The 16597-nt window shown below is 40.2% G+C and overlaps 1 protein-coding gene across 2 annotated transcripts in view; it reads right to left on the minus strand.

The window, feature by feature from the left end:
* Positions 1-4722: 4722 nt before the first annotated feature.
* The window catches only part of ADAM10 (ADAM metallopeptidase domain 10), a 256301-nt gene continuing 244426 nt past the window's right edge, over positions 4723-16597 (minus strand). For both annotated transcript variants that reach the window (XM_077471107.1, XM_077471108.1), the window contains exons 15-16: positions 10733-10859; positions 4723-7018 (exon numbers count right to left, since the gene is read on the minus strand). In XM_077471107.1, coding sequence (XP_077327233.1) covers positions 6924-7018; positions 10733-10859 — 222 coding nt within the window. In that variant the 3' untranslated portion in view covers positions 4723-6923. The remainder of the gene's footprint in view (positions 7019-10732; positions 10860-16597) is intronic.

Raw genomic sequence — 16597 nt, forward strand, 5'->3', positions numbered from 1 at the left:
TTGCTTTTCACCTTTAAAAACACAAAGATGGAAAGGAGCCAACAGGGAAGAGGTGTATGAAATTAAAACAGCACAGTATGTTTGCTTGACTTGACCCCCTCCGATAGCTTCATCTACGACACCTTCATAAAAAACTTTTTCCCTTAACTAGCGTTGAAAATCATTGTTGTTATAAAAAATAAAATAAAAAAAAGCGTAGACTAAGGCTGGGTTCACACGGGTACAACAAACGCTCCAACATTGGGAATGTTAACATGTATAATTCAATGGTTCCCTACGAGAGCAGTCTTAACTGGTCCGACTTTGAAAAAGGTTCCATCACTACTTTCAGCTCTTAGTTGGTTCAAATCATCTCAACACCGGACAAGATACATTTCCCTGGGCCACTTTAAATCAAATTTGCATACAGTTACTTGCGGTGTCCCCTAGGGGTCAGTTCTTGGTCCCATTCTTTTCATTCTCTCTCTCTCTCCCCTTGGCCAAATTATTAGCCGCCATAAAATTTCATTTCACCGCTATGTCGATGACAAACAGATATATGTAAATGCAACAGCTGAAACCTCACCTTTACAGTCATTCCCATCAGTACTTGCCACCTGTCTGGAGGAGATAAAAGGTATGGATGGAGCATAATTTTCTTCAACTCAACAGTTCTAAAACTGAAGTCATCATAATTGGCACTCCTTATCAGACCAAATTATCATTTATAACCAGGATTATCTTTTCTGGTTCTAATATCCCCTTTTCAACAGTCACAAATCTTGGTGTAAAAATGGACTCCTAACTCACTTTTGAAGCCCATATAAATCACCTATGCAAGACTTCCTACCATCTCTAATATTTCTTAACTCCGTCCCATTCTTTCCCTCCCAGATGCTAGAAAGTTGGTTCATGCTTTTGTCTCCTCCAGACTGGATTACTCCAACGCACTTCTTATTGGGATTCCTAGAAGGAGTCTGCAGAGGCTTCAGTACATCCAAATCTCTGCAGCAAGGATCCTAAGAGTGCGGAAACATGAGCACATTACCCTTATTCTTCACTCCATTGGCTTCCTGTCTCTGCCAGGATTGAGTACAAGGTCTCTCTCCTTACATACATGGACATGCCCCCCCCCCCCTTATCTTAAAGAACTTGTCAAATTACAAAACCCATCACGTTCCCTCCACTCTATTGACTCAAACCTTCAAATACCTAGAACTAAACTGAAGACAGTGGGAGATTTTTTTGAGGCTCTGTGTAGCTGCCCCATGCCTATGGAATGACCTACCCGACACCATGAGGGCTCCTCAATCCACTGACCATTTTAAAAAAGGTCTTTAGTAAAGCTCTTTGCCTTTTTTTAGATGTTCACCTCGCTGTATAAAATGCTTATTTTTCTTTTTTATTCCTAACCTGTAGCACTTTGAGATCTTTTCATGAAAAGGCCTTATAAATAAAATGTATTATTACTTTGGTCCAACTTTGATCCTACTTCAGCCCATTGAATATCATTGAAGTCAGATCATTGTCTTAACTGATCCAAAAAAAAAAAAAATCGTCCTTCAGTCTGGTATGAATTTTAAGGGGAACCCAACGCCAAAAAAAAACATGAAAGGGGGTGTTATACGAGCAAGCGCAGCAACCCCCCCCCCACCCAAACCATACCACATGCCCTCAACATTTGGGGCGGGAGGGCCCTCTCCCGCCCTAATGGCCCGTGTGGCATCACAAAGGTGTGGGGATCCAGACCACATCACCAGGTGGCATGGCCCCATGGCTATATAAGTAATGGCACATGACAGCCCTAGCATTATAGCAGGATAGAGTGTTGAGAGAACATCAGAGGAAGAACAGAGGTGAAAGACAGCGGAGAGAGGAGACCCAGCAGAGGGAGAGAAGACAGCAGAGGAAAACCGGCAGCGGAAGAAGACATTAGCAGATGGAGAAGAACCAGAGGATGAAGACATCGCCGGAGAGAGAAGAAATTTAAAGAAAAGGACGCCAGAGCTGCTTTATTAAATATTACTTTGTCAAAAACGCGTGCCTTTTTTTGATACTTTTTTTTTTAAAGGTGAATGTGTAGGGGTACAATGTACCCCATACTCACATAGGGTAGGGAGCCGGGATCTAAGGTTTCCAGATTGCAATATGCCCTACGCCCACAGACCACAACAACCATCAGCCAGGGTTGTCGGGAAGAGGCCCTTGTCCCCATCAACATGAGGACAATGTGCTTTGGAGTGAGGGGGCACAGGGCACCCCCTACACTAAAGCACCCTTCCATGTTGAGGGCATGTATCCTGGTATGGTCCAGGAGGGGGGGGCACTGGCTCGTCCCCACCCCTTTGCTGACATGCCAGCCTGCATGCTTGGATAAGGTCTGATATGGATTTTGGGGGGACTCCACACCATTTTTTGACACGCGGGTTCCCCTCAAAATTCATACAGAGCCATAGGTCTGGTATGGTCTTGGGGGGAGGGGGGGGGGGTGGAACTATGCCTTTTTTTTTACTTTAGGAGTGGTGTTTCCCCTCAAGATTCATACCAGACATAAAGGGCCTGGTATTGTCAGGATCAAAGTCGGATCCCCGTTCATTGAAGTCAGATGGAAGCCTGACTTCAAATTGCAGGGCAAAGTCAGATCCAAAGTCATATGACTGTCGTGTCGTACCAGTGTGCACCCAGCCTAAGGCTATATTCACACCTGGATTAAGGCCGGTGCGAATTGTAGCAGCAGAAATCTTCTGTTTTTGGCTGAGGATGAGGGCTGCTAAGTGGAGCCACCGGCCCCATTCACTATGACAATGGGCAGATTGCTCATCTGGAAAGCCACCATCATTCCTGAAAGAAACATCCAGGTGATATCTTTTTCAGGGAAAGCCTTGCATATTGCAGCAGGACAATGCTATACCGCATAACGCATCTAGAGTGTTGTGAAGAAGCACTTGGCACCTTTGATTTAATTTTATGCACACTTAAATGATTCAGATCAAACACATTCTATTCTTGCACAAAGATAACCAAAGTAAATATGTTTTTAAGTAAAGTGAAAAAGCTGTCCAAACCTGCCTGGCCCTATGTGAAAAAGTAATTGCCCCCTAAACCCAATAACTGGTTGTGCCACCCTTGGAAGCAACAACTGCAATTAAGCGTTTGCGGTAACTGCCAATGAATGTGTCACATCGCTGGAGAGAAATTTTGGCCCATACTTTACAGTATTATTTTAATTCAGCCATATTGGAGCGTTTTCCAGCACGAACGACCCATTTAGGGTCATTCCATAGCATCTCAATCAGATTTAAGTCCAGACTTTGACTAGGCCACGTCAAAACCTTAATTTATTTTTTTCAGCCATTCAGAAGGTGGATTTGCTGGAGTTTCAGATCATTGTCTTGCTGCATAACCCAAGTGCACTTGAGCTTACAAACTAATGGCTGGACAGTTTCCTTCAGGATTTTCTAGTAGAGCACAGAATTCAGGGTTCCAGTAATTATGGAAAGTTGTTCAGGTCCTGAAGCTGCAAAGTAGTCCCAGACCATCGCACTTCCACCACCGACAATGAAACATCACTATTGGTATGATTTTGTTTTTATGAAATGCTGTGTTAGTTTTAAGCCAGATGTAATGGGACACACACTTTCCAAAAATGTCAAACTTCTGTCTCATCAGATCAAAGAATATTTGCCCAAAAGTCTTGTGGATAATCAAGATTTTTTTGGGCTAAATGTGAGAGGAGTCTGTTCTTTGTAACCCTTTCCAGGCTCATACATTAATTCCTTTATTTTCTCATTTGTTCTTGAATTTCTTTAGATCGCGGCATGATGGCTTTTTTTTTTTTTTAAGTTCTATTAGTGTGCTTCACTTTGTTAGCAGCTTCTATTTAAGCGATTTCTTGATTCAACAGGTCTGGCAGTAATCAGGCCTGGGTGAGGCAAGTGAAATTTAACTTGCCTTTCAAAAAAAAAAAAAAAAAAAGGGGGGGGGGGTTATTCACAGTTAAGTCATGAATTAGCAAGCGTGGGGGAGAGGTTGGCAATTACTTCTTCACATAGGGCCAGGCAGGTTTGGACAGCTTGTTTTCTTTAAATAAATCATTTAAAAACTGCATTTTTGACCTAGTCGGGTTATCTTAGTGTAATTTTCAATTTTTGATGATCTGAATCATTTAAGTCTGACAAAAATGTAAAAAAAAAAAAAAAAAAAAAAAAAAAAAAAAAATCGGGAAGGGGCAAATATCTTTTCATAGCACTGTACGACAACATCATGGTTTAGTAGTAAAAAAGTTTTGTGCCTAACTGGCTTGCCTGTAGTCCAGACCTGACATCAGTTGAAAATAGTTGGCTCATCTTCCAGCGAAAAACATGACAAAGACAACCCAGGACTATTGAGCAGTTAGAATCCTACATCAGGCAAAAATGGGACAACATTCCTCTCCCAAAACGCCAGCAACTGATCCCCTCTGTTTTCAGACATTTACGGAGTGCTAAAAGAGGTAATGCTACAACATGGTAAACACGGCCCTGTCCCAACTTTAAGACACTTTTTTCAAAATTACCTTAATTTTTTTTCTATTGTGAATAAAAGATTGACAAATCATTGCATTCTTTTTTATGTAGATTATACACAGCTTACCATTTTTTTTTTTTTTTTTAATTGGGGCTGTACTATCATGAGCCATCAATATGGTCAAGAACATTTACTTCAACCAAGTCTATTTATTCAAGTATCAAGAAATAAAAAATCTTTATATGTCTTTGCACAATACTTTTTATTTTTTGCAATTTTTTTTTAGTAAAAATTTCAAAAGTGAACAAAAAATACTGTATAAAACACAGTGGACATTAAATTGACAGTAGTATTAGATTCAATTTTGTAGCTCTTCTGCTTCACTTACATCATCTTCACTAGCTGTGGAGAGGTTCAGTGCATTTCTCTGTTCATCAAACATTACAGTTTAAATGAAAAAATTTTTTTAGCAAACCTTACCACAGAAAAAAAAAGCATGGGATGGGGCGAAGGGAAGGTACACAGTTGAGGGATTCATCACATTGATAAAGCTACAACAAAAAAAAAAAAAAAAAAAAAGAAGAAAAACCACCATTTCCAAAATCAACACCCTTTTTATCCACTTGCCTCATTCCAAGAACAAATGCATTCATATGATTTGAAAAACTACACTACAAGTTTTTTTTTTCATCTTTTAAGGATTTCAGAATTCTTTATAGTCTCCTATCTACTAGACTGGGGTTTAATTTACAAAATTGGTTTCTAAAGCCTTGTACAAAAAGATGTCTTCTATTTTGAAAAAAAAAAAAAAAAGAAAAGAAAATACCACACACTGTACAATTTTACAAGGAAGAAATTTGTGTGTCTTTTTTTCTGTTTTTAAACCTTGCTGGCATGTCATGACCAAAATGGATGTGTAAACTTTTTTTTTTTTTTAGCAATTCAGCAAAGACTATACATGCCAAAGGAGTGCTATTCAAGTCTCCCTGACATTACAAGCATTTAAAGACAAAACATAAATTAAGGAACAGAATCCAGAGGTACACAAATGCTGCATGATTTTTTTTTTTGCCAATGTCATAAAAAAAAAAAAAAAGTCATTGGAAGTATTCATAAAGAAACCAAAGGCTTTTGGTAATGCCCATATATTTACATGCACAGCACAGGATGCATGAACAAATTATAAAGATCGCCTTTACAGAATATCCTTACATCCAGCAGAGCTTGGTAACCAAATTTTTAAACCCATTCAGGAGCAATGTATAAATGCATCAACCAAGACAAAGTTTCCTTTTTAGAAGTCTCATGTATCTCAATGACTATCTTCATTGTAGAGGTCTATTTTTATCACTCAAAGTAATGGCAGGATAAAAAAAGATTTCATTATGCTGTGCATTATCTTCTCTATTATATTAGGTCAAAGTAGTTTGTGTAAGGAAACTACGTGATGGCCAACATTCATAGAACAGGTTTTTTTTTTTTTTATCAACATACACACCTAAGCCTTTCAGTTACTTGGGAACATATGAGCTGAATAAAAACATGAAGTAAAAACATGAAACCTACAAAAAGAGGAATCCTGACGTCCAGAGTGGTTTTAGGTTTCATACATTTGTAGTTAGCCAGCGGAACATTCAAGTCAGAGAGAGATGCGCATTGTAGGAATGAAGAACATGACATGAGCAGTCCAACCAACTTTGAGCCTAAGAAGCCTAGCAAGGAAAATGCAGATTTTCCGATCTCAATTTGTTAATCAAAATGGAAAAAAAAAAAAAAGAAAAAAAAAATATTTATATATATAGTCAGTCGCCTTTATACACTTCAAATCCTTTGTTATCCTGAGTATGTCACTTAAACAGTAATGTCTTCATTAACAGTGAAAAAAATTATAATACAAAGTAACGTATCCATATTGCAATCTGTTTTTACAATTGCACATAGACATATGCTTGTACATTAGAAATACACGTCTGCATATAACAAAGTATGTACATTGGCAAGAGATGTTCTCCAATGCTGAGGTGGTCTCTGTCTTCCTAGCCTTGATTGGCAGTTTTATATTAAGAAAAAGATTTTGTTGTTCAGCAATTAATAAAAGTTTTGCTGGAAGGAAACAAAAAAAAAAAAAAATGAAAATTACGAAGGGGGCATAAAAAAAAAAAAGAAATGATATTCTAATACTTTATGCCTTCGGAGAAGTTAAAAAATAACTATTTTTAAAATTCTGGTTATTTTTCATCAGGAGCTTGTTAAAGAATGTTAAAAAGTTAGAGCTCCCCCTCCAGCGTGTACAATGGTACGGTCTCACTTTCCTCCTTGTGTTCAGATTCTTGGTTGCTAACAAGGGGAAATCGTGACTGTCTGTAGGTATTTCTTTGGAGTGAATCTTTCCCATGGTAGGCACTAGGAAGAACCAAAGGCAAAATAAAAAGCTGCAGTTAACGTCTCATGTGTCCCATCTGGTAACTTTCTCGTGGTCTCTGGCGTGGAGGTTGTTGAGCTGGTTGCGGTGGTCTCCTTCTCTTCAATGTGCCTGCAGCAAAACAAGAAGCTTTACTATGCAGCATACATACTTGTATGTACATTGCCAATGAAAATTACAGACAGCCATTCCATTAAGAACTGTTCAAAGCAGAACACACGTTTTGGTGGGTTTTGTTTTTGACAGCCCATTCATTTCAATGGGTTGTCAAATGCAAAGGAACAGCAAAATGCACGGCAGGCACGACTTTTCAAACTGTTGCAGCAAAAAAGTATGTTACTGCGTTGCCATATGGCTTGACAACCACAAATGTGCAGTACTTGTTAGATGCGTTTGAGGTCCTGTTAATAGCATCCGTCTGCATCCAACAAGGCAGCGCGTTTGTGTGGTGCGAGAAACATGCACAGAAACGTCCCTTTGACAACACCACGCTCTGGTGTGAATGGGCCTAAAGAGTAATCTAAAATTACAAAGTACATACTTGGATCTGATAGGTAGATGAGACAAACAAAGAAAAGGCTGAAGACAAACAATACAGGCCTGAGGACAATCAGTAAATAAAAACTTTTGACATACTTAGAATTTTTGCTATAGTTATAAAGCCTTGAAGAATTTTCTTCCCTTTAATGATAAAGAGAAAGTAAACCCCAATGGGTTTTACTCTTCCTCTTTTGCTCCCCACAAGGCCTGCAAATTAAAAGCATAATGGGCTAGTATGCATCGCATACTGGCCCATTATTTGACACCTAACTGCAAAGGAAGCCCACGCAATTCCCTGTGCAGGCTGCGTCCATCTTCGTGTCCTCTCCCTTCTGGGGCCACGGACTCAGACTGACTGGCCGGAGCTGCCTAACATCACTCCCACGCATGCGGGAGCTGTCAGTAACGGCACACGCCGGGGGAAGAAATGGCACGATGGTGCGTTTCTTCACAGCGCATGCGCCGACGACATCGGCACACTACAAGTGAAATATCTCCTAAATGGTGCACATTTAGGAGATATTTCCACTATCTATAGTTAAGCCTTATTCTAGGCTTACCTATAGAAAAAAAGAAAGACAAATGTGTTTACAACCACTTTAAATGTCTTGTTCTCATGAAATGTTATTTCACCAGTCCACTACACCTTGGATAATAGAATTTCAAACTAATTCAATGTTGAGTGCTTAGAAAATTACACCTCCACGCAAGTTAAGAGAGATCATGCGTTGTATGAATAACATTCATGTATATTGAAAGTCACTTTACCCTTTTTACTACCACTGCAGGTCTTTAAAACAGCAAAGTGAAGGATGGTTATTTACCCAACAAAAGTCTTTAAACAGCACTGGACACAGACCCTTTGTATAGAGTCAATCTGAGTGGCTCTGTACTATGGGATGTCTGATTGGTCATAGCGAGATCAAGCACAGATGTAACCAGTTTAGTCTTTACATCTGTGAGCCCATCCCTTCTTACAACAGAGACAGGAGAGGAAACAATGAATATCCACTTTCGGTGGTTATACTGGGATGATGTCTGAAGCTGCAGGCATCACCCTGGTACCATTTTTTAGAGCCGACGGTCAGCTCTCTTGTAATAGCAATCGGAGTGGCTAACTATCTGCTTGATGGTGACTACAAGAAGCGGGAGAGGACATTCACTGGCTGGTCAGGATTGGCTTTGATTGGCATTCCGCTATAGTAACTCTGAAGCGATCACATGACATCACTTCCGGCTTATCCAGCTGTCAACTGCGCCATTTGGATTTTTGAATGCTTTTAAAGGGCAGAGGAGAAATTTGGGGTCTCATTTGTACCTGTCATGTTCCCATTGCGGTCACAAGAATTTTTACATTTCTTGTGACAGCAATAAAAATATTTTTCCCATCAGGCTGCAAGACCCCCTGACCGTCTGTCTGGACAGTGCTGATGATTGGCCCTGTGCTGATCACATGCACTCTCCCAAGAAAAATAAATAAAAGGCTCTAGTAATACATACCAAACTACTGAAAATGTACAGCCTGACTCCACAGACACTGTGCTACCAGGAAATTGTGGAATAAGGGGAGAATCAAAAAGCCTTTTTTATACAATGCAGAGGATTAACCCCTTAGTCTCCACAGTGAGTATAACCAGCATGCTTTATGATTTTACGTTTGTGGGTTTAGTAACACTTCAAAAAAAGTGTACCCCCCCCCCCCAAAAAAAATAATAATTAAAAACCGCTGTAAACAAAAACGCAGCTAAACATGAGTTGCCACATTTACAAGCTGTTACAGGCATTTGGGGTTTTAAATGCCTCTGAACATCCGTTCTGAACGCATTTTTTTGCATTCCAAAAAATGCTTCTGAACTCAACTGTCTAGAAACAATTATAAACAACCCTGTGTACAAGTACTGATAAGATCACAGAGGAGAGTTCAGGGACAGCTGAAAAACAATGCCCAACTGCTCCTAAACATCCGTTTACCAGCAGCAGTGTACATGAGGCCTAAGGCTTCATCTACACTAGAGTTTAGGAGCTTTTGCTGTTTTATGGATTTGCGTTTAGGAGCTTTGGCAAAAAAAAAAAAAAAAAAGCCCGTGTCCATGTACACACAGGCTTTTAAACAGTTTAGGAGCTGCTTAGGTGAGGTTCAACCTTCCTGTCCTGAACACAGAAGAATCACATTCAGGATAGGAACATTCTGCCTGCTGGCTGTGGAAAAAAAAAAAATATGATTTTGCATTTTCCCATGGTCATTGTAGGCAGTGTGTACATGAAGCCTAACACTTTGTCTCTGTCCATGACCTGTATATTAACTCTTCATCTGCCTTATACTGCACATTATCTACTTCACCTTTATCCTCCCCACTGCATGTGGCCTCTACTTTAACTGATGCGTGTCTGATGCTCAAATCAACACAGACAACATCCTGATCCATACATCTGGCCTGCATGGATGTGTGCCCCGTAATACGCATGAAAGTTCGTGCAGACGACGGCCTTTTATTGATTTCAACAGGATGCCTTCATGCCTCTGCGAGGAACACTTGTCTATCCTGGTGGCTGAAGGTGGCCCTTTGCACAGGGGTACAGATCAGTATATCTGAGTGAATGAGGCCTAAATGAACAAATGTAAGCTTTATGATTACACATAAATTTACATTGTAAAACATGGAAGTGAAAACTAGTGCACTTTAACATTGATGGAGCTCAGACATTTTAACTGACCTCTAACAGCCCAACACCAGGTGGAAAAACAGATCAGTTAAATTTTTTTTTATAAAATATCAGGACTAACAAATATCAGTGAAACAATAAAAGGCAAACATAGCTAAACTAGCCATAGATTAAAAAAAAGTTTGGTGTGAAGAACAAGCACAAACCTACAGGAATTGGCATGTGTGCCCGAGTCTCTAAACACAATGACCTTGTTGCCTGTCACTTTAAATCAAGCCGCTAGCAGGGTTCAGCAGTCTTTCGACAAGCTTCAAGAAGTGCCAATTCCTAATAAAGCCTGCCATCAGCTTGTTTAAACCTTCTCATACCGAAAAGAATTCATGTTTTGAAGGCTTTAACCAAGCTGGTCTATGGTACATGAGTACTTGTAGACATTACACATATCTTATACCAATTATCCAGCAGGCAACAGATCAATTGAAAAAAACAAAAAAACAAAAAAAAAAAAAAAACAAAAAAAAAAAAAACACAAACAGTCTTAAATCCAAGGTCAAGAATTATATTGAACAAAAAATGTAAAATAAAGTATGCAATCCTCTAGCAGAAATCGGTTGTACATACCTGGAAGAGGTTTGGGTGGTGGCAGTTTGGGATTGCTACTTGGTGTATGAACGCTGCATATCTTGATAAACCCAGCCATCAACATTATCAGTGCTATTCCCATTAACAATACAGCCCACCAGTGAGCCTAAAAAAAACAACAGAACATCCTGTATTTAGAGCGCCTATAAAATTTTGTCATTTTAAAAGCAATGCAAAAGAGGCATTATTTATTTTTTATTTCATTAAAGCAAATTGTTCTACCTATCCAATATAACCCAAACAGGAATAAAATTCAAAACAATCAGTACACCAGGGATAAAAAGATATTGATTTCATGCGATTACAAAAAAGTAATATCTTTACATTAAATTGGTTGGAAACCCCCTAGTGAAAGGAATAGCCTCAGATGATAGAGATGAAAAAAAATTCTCCTACATAGGTTTTAAACATTTATCTGCAGTCTTCACTACTACATCCCTTCATAGTGCTGAATTTAGAGAAAATCCATCTGCATCTCTCAGCAGCCCAGAGGAGGGGGTGGGGAGCTGCAGTTAGCGCTCTTGTACAGCATATGATTGAAGGAAAGGGACACACCCGCCTTCACAGGAACGTAGGAACGATGCAGAGCTGCGTTGTGAATACACAAGTTGTGTGCTGAGCTCTCCTCCCCGTCACCATTTTATCTCTGCTCTAGGGACAACTATTCAGAAGTGACTCCTGCTGATAACAGAGGAACGAAGCACTAGGAGGGAAACGGCACTCAGAGTCCTGTAGAGAGTAAAGTAAACACTACATATATACACTATATTACCAAAAGTATTGGGACACCTGCATTTAGATGCACATTAACTTTAATGTCATCCCGGTCTTAGTCCATAGGGTTCAATATTTAGCTGGCCCACCCTTTGCAGATATACAGTTGTGCTCATAAGTTTACATACCCTGGCAGAATGTATGATTTCTTGCCCATTGTTCAGAGAATATGGATACACTTTTTTCACTCATGGTTACGCCCCTTTCACACTGGGGCGGTGCAGGCGTCAGCAGTAAAGCGGCGCTATTTTTAGCGCCGTTTTACCATCGTTTTATTGGTGGTATTAAAACCCGCCCCGCTATCGGCCGAAAAAGGGTTAAAACCGGTTTAGCCGCGCTGCCCTATTGATTTCAATGGGTAGGAGCGGTGAATACACCTCTCCTTCACCGCTCCAAAGATGCTGCTAGCAGGACTTTTTTTACCATCCTGCTAGCACACCGCTCCAGTGTGGAGTGAAAGGGGCCGTTTTTTTTCAGGTGCTATACAGGTGCTATTTTTAGAGCTGTAGTACCTGAAAAATGCCCCAGTGTGAAAGGGGCCTTAGTGTTCGGCTGAAGCCATTATCAAGCAACGGAGTTTACTCTTTTTAAATAATAATCACAAACAGAAACTGCCCAAATGACCCATATCAAAAGTTTACATACCCCGGTTCTTAAGACTGTGTATTGCACACTTTAACATCAATGACAGCTTGAGGTCTTTTGTGGTATTTGTGGATGAGGCTCTTATCTCAGATGGTAAAGCTGCCCATTCCTCTTGGCAAAAAGCCTCCAGTTCTGTAAATTCTTGGGCTGTCTTGCATGAACTGCACGTTTGAGATCTCCCCAGAGTGGCGCAGTGATATTGAGGTCAGGAGACTGAGATGGCTACTCCAGAACCTTCACTTTATTCTGGTGTAGCCAATGGCGGGTGTTTTGGATCATGGTCATGTTGGAATGTCCAAGTACGTCCCATGTGCAGCTTCCTGGCTGATGAATGTAAACGTTCCTGCAGTATTTTTTGATAAAATACTGCATTCATCCTGCCAATTTTGACCAAATTTCCTGTGCCCTTGAAGCTCACACATCCCCAACACATCAGCGATCCCCCTCCATGTTTCACAGTAGGAATGGTGTACCTTTCATTAAAGGCCTTGATGACTCTCCAAATAAAGGGTTTATGGGCAAAAAGTTAAATTTTGATCTTATCACTCCAAATGACTGTGCCAGAAGGTTTGAGGCTTGTCTCTGTGCTGTGTGGTGTATTGTAAGAGGGATACTTTGTGGCATTTGCGTAGTAATGTCTTTCTTCTGGCGACCCGACCATGCAGCCAGTCTTTCTTCAAGCGCATCCTTTATCGTGCATCTTGAAAAAGCCACACCACATGTTTTCAGAGTCCCGTATTTCATCTGAAATTATTTGTGGGTTTTTCTTTTCATCCCAAACAATTTTCCTGGCAGTTGTGGCTGAAATTTTAGTTTGTCTACCTAACCGCAGTTTGGTTTCAACAGATAGTCTAATTTTCCACTTTTTGATGAGCGTTTGAACGCAGACGATTGGTATCTTCAATTCCTTGGATATCTTTTTAGATCTTTTTCCTGTTTTATATGTTTTACAATTCTTTTGCTTTCCCCATGACTCCAGAAACGTCAGTGCAGCACTGGATGAAAGATGCAAGGGTCTGTCAGGAGTCCAGAAACTCACCGACCTTTTATACACACACTAATTACAAGCAAACAGATCACAGTGAGGATGGTTACCTTTAATAGCCATTCAAACCCCTTTGTGTCAACTTGTGTGCATGTTATCTGTTGTGATTAGGATTTAAAAAGAGTAAACACAGTGGATTGATAATAAATGGCTTCAGCCAAACACTAACCATGAGTGAAAAATGTTTTTGTGTTATTCATATTCTCTGAAAAATAGCCAAGAAATCATAAATTCTGCCAGGGTATGTAAACTTATGAGCACAACTGTAACCACTTCAACTTTTCTGGGAAGGCTGCCCACAAGGTTTAGGAGTATCTGTGGGAATGTTTGACCATTCTTCCAGAAGTGCATTTGTGAGGTCAGGCACTGATGTGGGCGAGAAGGCCTGGCTCGCAGTCTCCATTCATCCCAAGGGTGTTCTATCGAGTTGAGGTCAGGACTCTGTGCAGGCCAGTCAAGTTCCTCTACCCAAAACTCACTCATCCATGGTCAAAAATTCCCATAGACACACTCCTAAACCTTGTGGAAAGCCTTCCCAGGAAAGTTGAAGCTATTATAGCTGCAAAGGGTGGGCCAACTTAATATTAAACCCTATGGACTAAGACGTCATTAAAGTTCATGTGTAAAAGCAGGCGTGTAATATAGTGTATGTGCTTTGTTCAGATTTTATGTCTGAGGTTTACAACCACTTTAAAGGACTATTATAACTATTACTATAGGCCAGTGATGGCGAACCTTGGCACCCCAGATGTTTTGGAACTACATTTCCCATGATGCTAAACTTCATTGCAGAGGGCATGAGCATCATGGGAAATGTAGTTCCAAAACATCTGGGGTGCCAAGGTTCGCCATCACTGCTATAGGCTGTTCTGCAAGTGTACTCCTTAAAAGGCCTGTTTCTACAGACTTTTGTTCACGTATTCTAGGCTTTGCATTCCCAGATGAATCTAGGGAAAATGTTAAACCTGCTTCAAGCAGGTGAAATGCAGGTCAAAAGGAGTTAATCTGCAAGTGAAAATTAATATCAAATCGATGCCACCGACATGTCCAAAGCCCATCAATACAGGCCCTAAAGGGGAAAACCGCATATAGTTGAGAAGAAAGGCCTGCAAGTGACCTTGCAACAATTAGAATTTTTCAGAATCACAGGAAAACCATTTTCACGTTAACCCAATTAGCTTGTCAATGTTCCATGTTCCTTTTTTAATTTTAAAGAGTATTATGGCACCAATATCATGTCAACATTCCTCACACAATAAAGATGTACTTTTAGAGTAAGAACCTGTCCACAACCTCCTCTGAGATTGAACAAATTTACAAAGGCAGTAGAACGAAACAAGGTAATAGACGTTCAACTGTTGTAGTGTAGCTTGGGGACACATAACCTTTACTTAGAAAACTGAAGTATACATCCCTCACAGATGTTCGATGCTTAGCAAGCTGAACCTTAACTGGATATAAAAAGGGTTTCTCAGATTAGACGTAGATCTGCTAAATATGAAGAAAAAAGACATTTCGACTTACCTGTAAATCCTACATATTGCAGTAAAGTACACAAAGTATTTATAGACCCTGGGTTACGAATACAAGACTTTAACCGAAGATCTATAAATACTTTAAACAGCATGGTAATCAGTAAAGCCCCTTTTCACATGGGCCGGTATCGGTTTTGCTCAGAAGGGGATCTGTCCGCTGATCCCTTGCTGAGCAGTGCAGCTGATGACAGATCCATGCTCGATCCGCTTATGCAGAGCGGATACAGACACAGCCTGCTCTATGGACAGCCAGATGTAAATGGACTGGCTGTTCATTTACACCCAACTACCCTTCGATTTGATCCGGCCAGACTGGGGGACAGATCCTTTTTTTTTTTTTTTTAATGCTGGATCGGACCCGATCCATCATTAAGTCCATTTATATTTTTAGTACTGCACAGGGGAGAATGGAGGGTGACGATCAGGTCCGGCTGGAAAACAGAATGGTGGACCCAAATGGACCTCTCGTGTGGAACGGGCCTTAGGCAGCTGTGAAAACAAAATCAGCAGGCCAAGGGCTTATATATTTTTAAATTGTATGTAAACCCTTAAAAACGTACGTCTCACATTCAATACTTTTGCTCTGTTAAACAGATTAACAGACATACCTATTGACCCTGCAATTAATAAATTCTATAACCTGGTAACTTCCTGGGCTGTTTGCATGTGCTGTTCTCAGATAGATTATTCCCATCTGCCTGTGTGTGCTACAAAACATCTCACCTCTATGTTAAGCAGGTTATATATGAACAGTCTTTTTGAACCAAAAGAACCACATCCACAGCAATGCGGATACAGGGATGTCTCCTGAAGAGCTAGTTTATTCTGACAGCAAGCGCTGCCCCCCAGCCAATGTTGGCATAGCTGTTCAACAGAAGTTAGTCTTTAGAACAAAGAGGAGTACACACAGAATGGCTCAGGGCCATGTATACCCAGCTTTAAGGAGGGAAAAATAGGTGTTCTGGGGTTTCCAAGAATAAAGGAGTGGGGCAGAATAGCAAAAAAAAAAAAACCCACACTAGCTTCTAATGTACTATCCATATGTAGAATGTGTGTAAATTCTAACCCCAGCAACAACACATTCCTGAATGTTTAACTGCTTCCCGCCCAGCGCCTAGAGGCGATTCAGTTCGCATTGTGCGCTATACAAGTATTTCATTCATTCAGCCTACTGTCAAATCATGGCAAGGCAGAGCTCTCCCATCCTGAGTTGATTTCATAGGACGTCCTCCCAGGATCAGGTTGTGCTGCGGCATGACCTGTCAGCTGCTGTGTCCAGCGAATAGAACGGGTGACAAATCATTGTACCGGGCAACTGCCTGTTCGAGGTGATCGCTGCAACAGCAGACCACATGACAATTTTATACAATTGCTATTGGTCACACTGATCACATGGTACAGAACGGACAAATCAGTGTTCATCTGTACCATGTGATAATTGTTGCCAATCACAGCTTCACAATAGTACACACTGGATGAATAAATACCATTCATAAAAAAATTAAACGGTACGGCTCTGGTCACAGCATGTAAAAAATAAATAAAAAAAAATGAATAAAAAAAATGTGTATAAAAATTTGTCTTTTTCCAAAAAATTTACAAAAAATTACTTAAAAAAACTCACCATGCCTCTTACTAAATACCTTGGGCGGTCTGCTTTCCAAAAAGGGAAAATTTAAGGGGGGTGTATTTGTGCTGTCCTGGCATTTTAGAGCCTCAAGAAATTAGATGGGCCATCAGTACATAAGGACCAATTTATTTTCAAATATTTACATCAGCTTGTGAACTTTTCTATCAACAAAATATACACGGATTTGGTTTTTTTTTTTTTTTAATCAAAGAAAA

The sequence above is a fragment of the Lithobates pipiens genome, unplaced genomic scaffold (genome assembly GCF_037356315.1).
Source record: "Lithobates pipiens isolate NorthernLeopardFrog02 unplaced genomic scaffold, aLitPip1_a1.2 Scaffold_8, whole genome shotgun sequence".
NCBI classification, from domain to species: domain Eukaryota; kingdom Metazoa; phylum Chordata; class Amphibia; order Anura; family Ranidae; genus Lithobates; species Lithobates pipiens.